At 44.7% G+C, this 10,728-nt stretch overlaps 1 protein-coding gene across 1 annotated transcript in view; it reads right to left on the bottom strand.

Annotated features, from left to right (window-relative positions):
• Window positions 1-1,569: 1,569 nt before the first annotated feature.
• LOC310942277 (cysteine-rich motor neuron 1 protein) overlaps window positions 1,570-10,728 on the bottom strand; it is a 33,115-nt gene continuing 23,956 nt past the window's right edge. Inside the window, exons 9-15 of the mRNA XM_083907631.1 lie at window positions 9,379-9,500; window positions 7,374-7,595; window positions 5,806-6,021; window positions 4,264-4,485; window positions 3,500-3,643; window positions 2,475-2,653; window positions 1,570-1,830 (exon numbers count right to left, since the gene is read on the bottom strand). Of these exons, the coding sequence (XP_083763757.1) occupies window positions 1,636-1,830; window positions 2,475-2,653; window positions 3,500-3,643; window positions 4,264-4,485; window positions 5,806-6,021; window positions 7,374-7,595; window positions 9,379-9,500 (1,300 nt within the window). The 3' untranslated portion in view covers window positions 1,570-1,635. The remainder of the gene's footprint in view (window positions 1,831-2,474; window positions 2,654-3,499; window positions 3,644-4,263; window positions 4,486-5,805; window positions 6,022-7,373; window positions 7,596-9,378; window positions 9,501-10,728) is intronic.

Below are 10,728 nucleotides of genomic sequence, written 5' to 3'. Positions count from 1 at the left end.
CCTGTAGTGATCAGATTGGTGCCGAGCCTCTAGCTGCAAAACAGCGTATTCACTTGAGTGGTTAACGCGGTGTGCTTAATACGCCTATCAAATCCCCGATTCGGGGCCTTTATCCCTCTAGGAATCCTGCAGTGGGCTTCCTTTAAACAAAAAAAACAAAAAACACTGGCTCCAAAGAAAAGTGCTATGCTGTAATGTGTACCATTCTGCACAGGTACAAACGGGCTCCCCTTAAGCTCTTGTGAAGAGCTGTACACCACAAACTGTTCATCTTGATAAGGGCAGAATAAATTACTTTTCCTTTTAATATGCGCTAAACATGAAGATACTGTCGAAAAGGAAATGCGTTAAGGCTATAGAGTTAAGGCTGTAGAAAGGAATTCTTACAAGAACGTCGCTAACATTCAGTGTGAACAGTAGCTCCACACACACACACACACACACACACACATTTACAGTCACGCAGAGCTGTGAATGAAGTTTTACGCTGCGAGGCACGGATATCAAAGTCAGTCCTCACAGGTCCATGTGAGGCATCTGGTACAATTTTGTCTGCTCTGCAGTTAATAAACACAACATTCTTCCTGGATGAGCGTCACTCCGACTTAAACTACTGTGATTTCTGACAACGGAGTACAAGTGATGGGAAGCGATTCCACGTTTATACAAGACTGAATGGAAATATGACTATGGAGGGCTATTGTGTTGCAGATTAGAGCTCAAATTCCCATATTCCTCATTTTACAGTTTTTTTAAAAATCTGAATGGAATGGATGACTTTGGTTCATTTGACACGAGAAACAACATTTTTATACGTACTTCTTGAACCTGGTCGGGGGGGAATGTTTAGATGGGTATTTATATCGTGTTTTAATCTGGCCCCATGGTAACACCCAGGATAAAAATGAACGGTGGCCAAGAATAGCATTACAACTAGTACAATACTGTAGAAATATACAAAAAACTAGGATGAAAACCACACATTCTAAAGCAGGGGTTTGGATCTGGGATCTATAAAGCCTGTTGATTTGATTTGGCTGCTGGACTCGATTTGATCCAACTGGATTATCAGTTCCTTTGGCCTCCCTGCTGATGATAATGATTACATCCACGACAACACTGCAGCACTCTGGTGGAGTGTCCCCTTTAAACTACACCTCCCGTCCTAAAGCTTTTTTTTTTTTTTTTTTTTTGTAAATGCTCCTCAAAGTTCCAGTTTTCAAGGAGGCAACAATAAGAAATAATATCACAATGTTCACAGTCAAAGTCTCACTGGCTGCCACCGTTCTCTGTTTAAAAAGCAGATCACAGAGCCTTTTTTTTACGAGTCCACACGTCTCTGACCGCTGCCCAGCATCTCACTCCGCCCAAATGTCCAAACACAGAAAACTATGCGCACGTGATGATAAAAAAAAAAGAAACTAAGGTCACTTGCTTTGTCTCTTGCAGAGCATCCTTGCTTTTTACTGTTGCACAGGTAAAAAAAAAAAAAGGGAGGCGGGGGTGGAAATATGGTGGTGCCTGAGGGTGTGCACAGTTACGTTAAACGCCTTGGATACAGCAGTACGAGAGAGTGGGGAGTCGCCGGGAACGTGCTCTGATCTGCAGAGTCTCTTGAGTGCGTGTGTGTTTTTTTTAGCGCGACGTCCAGTTGTTGCCCATGCTCAGTTTGGCCCTGGGGATGGTCATCTTGTCCGCACACGGGGAGCCCATCTCTGGAGAGAAGTGGATGATGCCGCAGTTGTCCCGCACGTTCTGAAACTTGTTCTCCTTGGAAGGCTCCATGTAGACCACGGAGTTCTTGTTCACATGCTTCTGTAGGATAACTGTCTAAGGAAGGGAAACGTGAAGGATTAGGAATAGAACCAGCAAAACTGTTTTCAGCTGTGCTAACATCATCATCACAAGGGTTTTTAAGGGTTTTCTAATCATCCAATAGCCTTCTAACGCGATTAGCAAACACAATGTACCATTAGAACACTGGAAATGGGCCTCTATACACCTATGTGCATATTCCATTAAAAACCAGACGTTTGCAGCTGGAATAGTCGTTTACCACATTAACAATGTATAGAGTGTATTTCTGATTCATTTAATCTTGTATTGCTTTTCCTTCAAAAAATAGGTACATTTCTAAGTGACCCCAAACTTTTGAAGGGTAGCGTAGATGACTTCAGGTAGGTGCATGCTTGGCTTTACAATACCGTACAGTAACAACATGGTAAACATGTTGTAATCGGGGGAATTTCACTGATTTTTATCACCTCGTTCCAGCTTGAAAGAACAGCGCGAAGAAGAAAAAGGACCTTAATCCTGACGTCCTGACAGGCCTCTAGCACGCCTCCCGACCTCTTCACTTATCAACTCTGAACTCGCCCGTGTAATTTAGCACCTTCCTAATCCAGCACTTCCCAACCAAAGGAGGCTGATTTGTGTGATTTACTAAGAGCTTCTTCTTTTTTTCTTTCTTTTACCTTCTTTGGTGCACTGTAGCAGGACATCTGCACCCACTTCTTTTTCTTGTTGACGAGTAACGCCACGATGAGGAAGATGATCACGGCGAGGAGGAGACCAGCCAGGATCCAGGCAGCCGACTGATAGATGAGGGCCATCTCCGTTCGGCTGGGGTAATTCTCACCCAAAGCTGGTCCGTCTGTGAGATGCAGAAACACGCCGTTATTTCAATGTCATCGTTACCATAGAGAGCTTGTTGAATTAGTTTATATTCCAGCAGTATTTGCTTTAAAGGTATGGCATGTAATACCTGGCAGAATCAAATATTGTTGGCGTAATAGCATAGTTATATTTGAACGTTTTCGGAAAAAACATTTTTTTTTTTATCAAGCACAATGGTAAAGTTAGGCGAATATCACAATTACCAAAAAATGACTAAAGCAATTATGCTATTAGGTAACGCTATGCTAACCATAAGTTGTCATATATACTTTTATATAAAGTAATTTGGTTTTTGGAGCCTTGGAATGCCGTCCTTTTTGGGATGTAAAGGCTACCGTAGTTCCCTGACATGCTCGGGACTGTGTGAGCTGAAGACTCCTCTAGGGCTGCGTCCAACCATTATTTCCATGATTGACTAATCTGTCGATTAATCGAGTCATCGTTTGGTCCAGAAAATGTCAGAAAATGACGAAAACGGACGTTTTAATGATTTCTTTGTTGTGTGGAGCAAAGAAACCAGAGGAAAAAAATCAGAAAACTGGTTTTAACTCCTCACTCAAAATAATCGACAATTCATTTAATAATCGTTAGATGAAGTAATTGTTTCAGCCCTAGAGGCCTTCATTTGTTACCGTCTGCAGTCTCGCTATTAGATGTCACTAATTCTTACAGTGGAGGTTTTCAAGAGCGATAAAGTCATGCCATTCCTTCGTTCCCTCATTCATCGTCATCTTTTTTCGTTGGCTTATGTTTCACTGTCGATCGAAACCCTGCCACTCGTCGTTATTGGTTCATTGGAGACGTAAACACTCAGCATTTTTACCTGTATCGGCGATGATGTGCGGCACATGGACAGTGGTGGTGGTGGTGGTGGTGGTGACCGGCGCTGCGCTCTCCGCCGTAGCAGCAGCGACCGTTGCCTTGCGCACACTGGTGGACACCGTCACCGGCACTGACGTCGTCATTTCTGTTCAAACGGGATGATTATTAGCAAGAATCGCACTGTGAATACATGTATGGTTCCCCTGCTGTTACGTCGATCGTTGCTGTGTTGTATAGGAAATGTCCTCCCCGTCTTGTTTTCCACTGGAAAAAACAAAAGGGCTACATATCGGCGTGAACAATGGGAGAACTACGCTGACATTTTCCCTCTATAGGAAAAGCTGATACGCAGCTTTTGCCTTCCTGTGCCGCCACAGACGGCGTGTTTGCCGGGGGACAGGAAACACGTGTGAATGTGCGGATGCTCGAGGAATGTTTTCGCTCTGGAGTGGACCGTGTGTGTGTGTGTCACATGGAATGTTGTTTGCGGATTATTGTGTTTGCCTATGTAGCGCCAGAGTGGCTAGGCCTAATGAAGAAGCACACATTTGAGTCTGGCAAATGGGCATTTTCTGAGATACTCCCACTTTCTCACAAATGCCATGTTATGAATTATAACTTTTCTCCAATAACAGGCTCTGCCCTCGTTTCATTGGTCCACATAGAATTGTGGTTTTGCACAGCTCTGATGGTTTTTTGAAGTGATCCATAAATCATATTTTATTGTTTTATTGTGTAAAAAAAAAAAATTTATAAAAAACTCACCCAGACAGTGTGGGCAGCACTGGCCCTTGCGTAAGACGGGCACCCTGCAGTTGGCGGCCGGACAGCGCTGAGAGAAACACTGAATGGTTCCGTTGTTGCAGGTGCAGCTGGTGCAGGCGTTCGCCTTCCAGGAATCTCCGGCCAGCAGCACGTCTCCGTCGCTGGTTATGCAGTACTCCTGCTGGCTGTTGTTCACCGGCAGCAACGGGCTCAGCGTCTCATCTGTGGTTGCACACACAGGTATGTGAAGGCTTCAATCGCGACAGTGCACGGACATGTTTGAGCCTCTTTTTATGCATTTACAAAGCGGTTGCGTTCAAGATGACTAGTTCACGCTGTGTCGTTCTCTCATCAGAGGCCTGAGATCTCTGGCCTTCCCATGACCAAAGACTTAGCTTATGTATAAACACCGTTCTGCCCAACTGTAACCATACATCGTGTGGCCCGGTCACTGTGATGTCTCTGATTCCACCACATTCCTGGCGACCAGGCCCGTACATATATCAAAGGCTGCCCTCTCTGACAATCTGCTTTTGTGAGGGGGGTGGAGGGGGTGAGATGCAGCGATGATAAGGCGGGCCTGGCATTCTCGAGGAGCAGCTCTCTCAGGCGCAGTCATGCGTTGCTGATTTGTGGGCCTCATGCTTGGAAGTGCTCGGGATATGTTGTTTTTAAGTGTGAGAGAGACTCGAGTGTTTGGGCGCAGCTGTAAATAAAAATAGGCGTGTGCGGTTTTGCTGTGTTTGCCTTGACGTTTGTGTGTGTCTGAGTGCGTTCCCACAACTGTCTGTACGAACAGTACAGATTCAGAGAGATTAGCCCACATTCTTAGAGTTGGATGAACCTCTGGTGTGAGCCGCTGGGGTAAAGAAAAGCAGTCCACATGTGCTACTGCCTGCCCTCGAGGATCTCTGTGTAAACCCAACAGATCTTGGCTGGTTTCTTTATGAGCGCCTGACAAAAAAACGGACCGACAAAGTGCAACATGCGAGACCTTTCAAACCCACATGCTGATAGCATATGTAAAGCTGCCCTTATATATTTACCTAACTACTCGGGACACACGATATTGGACTTTTTGAGTATTCTGAGTATTGCGTGTGACGTCAGAGAGGTGCGTAGCTGAAGCAGGAAGTAATGCGTTCCGTGTGTTTACATTAGCGAGCCGCAGGTGAACGTCTCGCCCTTCATATTTTGAGTTATTCCTCTTATTGTGAGAGTCGCACAATAATGAGAGAGACTGTGTATCACCCTGCAGTGCTGTGAATAAAGTGATGTTCTTCGATAGACAGGCTACATCCAGGATAGTTCAAAAAGTCAATCTAGAGTGTCCAATTTGACCTAATCCCCATATTGCATGTTTTCGGACTCTAGGCTGAAGCCGGAGAAAACCCACAAGGGGAGAACACGCAAACTTCACTTTTCCTAGTCCTAGTTGCATAAATAACGAGCTTCCCATGTTTCAAAGACCAGCAACCGACCATTTCTAAAGGCGTTTGTGGCATAAAATATTAAGTCAACCCCCCTGTGTTCGTCTCTTACCTGGACATACGTGGCAACACGTGTCCTTGTTCCTGGTCGGCGTCTGGCAGAGAGCCGGGGGACACACTTCCGTGTCGCACAGGACGCGGCCCTTCCTGCAGGTGCACCGCGTGCACTCGTCCAGGTTCCAGGTCTCGCCCTCCACGTAAAACTCCCCGCCGGGCGCCCTGCACACCACCATGTCCATCCCCTCGGGCTGACCGCTGCCCGACTCATCTACAGTGACAGAGGAGAGAGAGTGTGTGTCACGTGTGGATCATGATTTACATTCTGATGAGAGAGATTAAACGAGTGTTGCACTACGACGACATTGAGAGAGTAAACGCGGAGTGGAAGGTTACTAGAATACGGATGTAATGGGAGAACTACGCTCCAGTAAAAGCCTCAGGCGGTGCGGTGTCGTGTCAAAGTTGTGTTTTGACACTCTCTCTCTCCGTCCAGCAGAGCAGCAGACATCTGCTAAGACTTAGCCCCGTTGTCCCCCCGACTGCAAAGAGTGTGAATCTCCGGAAGAGTTGTAGACATTCTTTCACTCCTAAATATTTGAACAGCCCAGCTGAGTCACTCCTCCATAAATACTCCGCATGAGTCGGTGGAGGGGTTTGTGGATAAAATAGCGAGGGGGGGCGTGGATCAAGAGTGACTTCCATTTTTAGAGAGAAACAGACAGAGAGAATGTGTGTCTGTGAGTTTTTTTTTTCGTGGCAAAGCAAGGCGAAGGTCCTAAAAAGCGATAATGGCCCAGAGTTCTTGGCTGAACCGAGCTGCGAGGAGACGTGCGGTGACAGATGTGTGGCCTCGCTGCACGTAATTCTGTAATTGATTACGTCCCAGAGCTTAAATGAAACTACATCTACTGATCTCAAAGCAAGAATTCATTAGTACAGAATACGTGAGCAACAGCACGTACACTCTTAGAAATAAGGGTTCCTTCTAAAAGGGCTGAGGATCTACCTGGAACCATTTGCTTCTGAAAAACCCAAGAGGGTTCTTGGTAAAACTAATGGTTCCAGTAAGAACCATTTTGATCCCTTTAAAACCCCTTTCCTGAATAAAGGGTTTTAAAAGGGTTCTTGGTGGAACCCTCCAAAAGGGTTTCATGTGGAACATTTATAAAAAAGGTTCTACCTGGTGCCAAAAAAGGGTTCTCCGACTAGCCGAAGAACCTTATATGGTTCTACTTCGCACTTTTATTTCTAATGATGAGAAGGGGAACAGTGAAGCTGGTGTGTAAGTTTGTGGTGAATTAATGGATTGAGGAGCAATTGGAACATTTCTCTTTTTAAATGAGTAAGGATAATCTGGAGGTTTATTATGGGAAAAAATGAAAGAAAATATAATTTATATTAAAGAAAAAACAGGAATTTTAGGACTAATCAAGGGCCGCTTCTTGGCAAATGTATGCTTTTGAAATTCTGAGTAGAGCCACATCTTTTCTCCAATATCACCTTCTTTTTGGTAAGTAAATGAAGAGTTTTCACAAAGAGCATTAAAACCCCAGGCTCCATTCCTACAACCCTTTAATCCTCCATATGAAATAACCTGAATATGCCTTCGCAGACGCTTACCCTCGCACGTGGGACAACACTGGTCGGGCTTGACGACCGGATGAGAGCAGCTGGGGACGGGACAGGAAATGAGGACGCACATCTCCCGCCCGGCGTGACAGTAGCAGTCGCGGCAGCCGTCGTGCCAGCCGTCGCCCTCCTCGTAGCGGTGCCCGTTGGAGGTGAGGCAGTAGCTGGGCAAGGGTGCTGCCGGGGCAGTTGTGCTCGGGATGTGGCCGCTTTCTAAAGATGAAACACGTGAAAACACAAACGTTATCGAGTGGGAAACGGTGGGAAGTGGAACAGCTGTGCGAGAAGCTTTGTAAAGTCACGGGAAATGTCATCGATCATGTTTGGTTTAAACTCAGAATTCTGACTTTAAAACTTGGAAGTCTGAATTTAAAACTTAGAAGTTTGAATTTGAACTGAGAATTCTGACTTTATACTGAGAATTCTGACAGAATTTCTGAGTTTAAAGTCAGAATTTTGACTTAAACTCAGAGTTCTGACTTTATTATCATAATTCTGACTTTATTCTCATAATTCTGACTTTATTCTAAGAATTTCTGTTTTTAAAACCCAGAATTCTGACTTTATTCTCAGAATTCTTACTTTAAAACTCAGAATTCGGACTTTATTCTCAGAATTCTTACTTTAAAACTCAGAATTCAGACTTTATTCTCAGAATTCTTACTTTAAAACCCAGAATTCTGACTTTATTCCCAGAATTCTTACTTTAAAACTCAGAATTCTGACTTTATTCTCAGAATTCTTACTTTAAAACTCAGAATTCTGACTTTATTCTCAGAATTCTGACTTTATTCTCAGAATTCTTACTTTAAAACCCAGAATTCTGACTTAATTCTCAGAATTCTTACTTTAAAACTCAGAATTCGAACTTTATTCTCAGAATTCTTACTTTAAAACTCAGAATTAATCCTGTGTGGCCCAAATCCTCTTCCGTAGAGGAGTAATTCATCAGTCAGGAATATGTGAGTGTTTTTTGATTGTGTATATTATTTCAATAACAACATACAACAGCATCCATTTCAGCGTCTTTTAAATACATTCTAAAATAAACACATTCCTAACCTCTGAATAGTAAATAAAACAGTCCACATAGGGACTGATCCAGGAGTTTCAACGTCAGGTAAACAGCAGTTTATTTGTAGTAGAATTGGACAGAGTGTGTCTATCTGTTTGTGGAGGCGAGAAGCCAGCTCTACTGATCTGAAAACTAAGTGTATTTGAGTTGGAAATATTTATAAAGCAGCTTAACTGGCAACACAAACATGGCTGGGCATAAATATGGCATCTGCATACTTGCTTTAAACCTAAAGGGGCTGCTGGAATCTAATCAGAGCAGCACAAACAGCTCCTGAACACCAACAAGGAACCAAAAACAAGCAGACGGAGAAAAGCCTCCACAGCAGAGCAGTGAAAGGTCACAGGAAATCAAAGCTGCAGCTCAGTGGCAGAAATACAAACCGCTAACAGAGCTCTGCTATCTCCTTCCATCCTCTAGCCTTTTGCGACTGCCAACATGCTGTGTATTGTGATAAGGTCTATCCTTTGGGGGAGCACGGTTGGTAAATGTCACTACCTGTCTGTAAATGCGTTGTTACGGTCTGGTAACAGATGAAAGGTCAGTGAGCCCACCGTGAAAAACAATCCAAAAAAAACTAATCAAGAAAATTCGATGAAAATCTCATGCAGCGCCCGAAATAAGAAGAATAAGTTCCCCGTGTCTGAACGTGCGTCGTAAAAAATATATGTTGTGTAAAATAGTGATTGTGTCCTGGTGAAGTCCTTTAAAGTTATTGGGTCACAAACAGGATTACGAAACATCTGAAAACATAAAAACTACACTCCATGTCAATATGGCCAGCATCTGTTCTGGGCTTAAAAAGCCGAGCAACAGGAAACTGTGACAACGATCTACAACCTCTGATTTAGAGCTCGTAGTTTGACAAATGCGACGCATTGGTGTGAGCTACGTGGAATAATAGAGTTTAGTTTAGTTTACCTTTACACATGCAGATGGAGCAGCCCTTCCTGTTCTGTCGATAGCCGTCGCTGCAGTGCTTGTCGCAGGTGAAGGGAGGACACTTGACGCATCGGCACATCTCACAGCCGTGCTTGTTCCGCCTACACAGCAGCAAACATACAGGTTTTAATAATACCATCGATATCAAGTCGCTTCTCGTTGCAGATGTCACCAGGATCAGCCGTCGTGCCCCCTACAGTCTGAAGACGTATCTGCATTTAAGGGGTGTCCCATTTCTAAGTGACAAAATAACCCTCAACACTTGGTTTTGAGGGCCAGTTAAGATTAAGGGTTGAGATTGAGGATTAAGATAGGAATTGGAATTGGCCCTTATTCTGATGGTTGAACAGTATGACGGGCAAAAAGCTGGAGAATCTGGAAATATATCAGTTGGATCCACTGGAATGGGATGGATGAGCTGCAGGTTGATAATCTGTCAACGCTTGGATAAAAGAATGACCTGCATCTAATGCCTCTCACCTCACCTCCTTCTCATTTATCCTCTCTCAACCTTATTGCGTCTCCCAAGGAGGTAAGTGATGATACCCTTTTTTATAATGCAATGGCCTCATTCGGCCTCGGTAATGACGCCATTAATCTTTATCTTCCAGGATCCCCAAGAGCAGCGCTGGTGTCCCATGAAGGGGACACACTCAACACAACAGAGGACCGCCCCCCCACCCCCCGCCCCCTGCCTGCCCCCTCCTCCATCATCCATGCTGAAGCAGCAATAACAGGTTTCTGAAACAACACATGTGTGAGGGCTCGGGCCAGTGCCTCACTGTACAAATACAGAGACGGAGAGCGCTGTGTGTGACCTTTGTTTAAAGACGGTAGTGTGGAATGCCAAGCAGTGCTTTGGGCTCCAGGGGGATACACGCCGGGCTGTTGGGGGGGGAGGGCCCCCCGGGGGGGCCTGGGACTGCTGCTAGGCTCAGCACAATTTCCACTGTGCCGCAGCGCTGATGGCTACTGGAATACGATTGGAGACGTGTGTAGGCACAGTGATGATTTTGAGATAGGAAGGATGGAAAATTTCGCCCTTTAGCCCAACAGAGATCACTCTCTATATATATACGGCGTACCTTCATCCTGAGCTTTCAGCTTTAATGCTTTGGAATAATCAAGAGTGTCATCAGTACGACACAATGAGCCCTTTTTGATTTTTGGTTTCTGCGTGCTGGGTTCCTGTGCGAGGAGACGGATCTGTGTTGGCAAAGTCTCTGAGGGGGTTTTAGACTTCTGAGGCTCCACTTAAAACTGCTACTTATGAGGGATAAAGCCAGGACTTCCTGCTCCTCGTCTCCTCTCGAATACGTTTGACAACAA

Source organism: Microchirus variegatus (assembly GCF_963457635.1).
Source record: "Microchirus variegatus genome assembly, chromosome: 21".
Lineage (NCBI taxonomy): Eukaryota > Metazoa > Chordata > Actinopteri > Pleuronectiformes > Soleidae > Microchirus > Microchirus variegatus.
The sequence above is the reverse complement of the archived record's forward strand: the minus strand, read 5'-3'. Positions and strand labels throughout refer to the sequence as shown.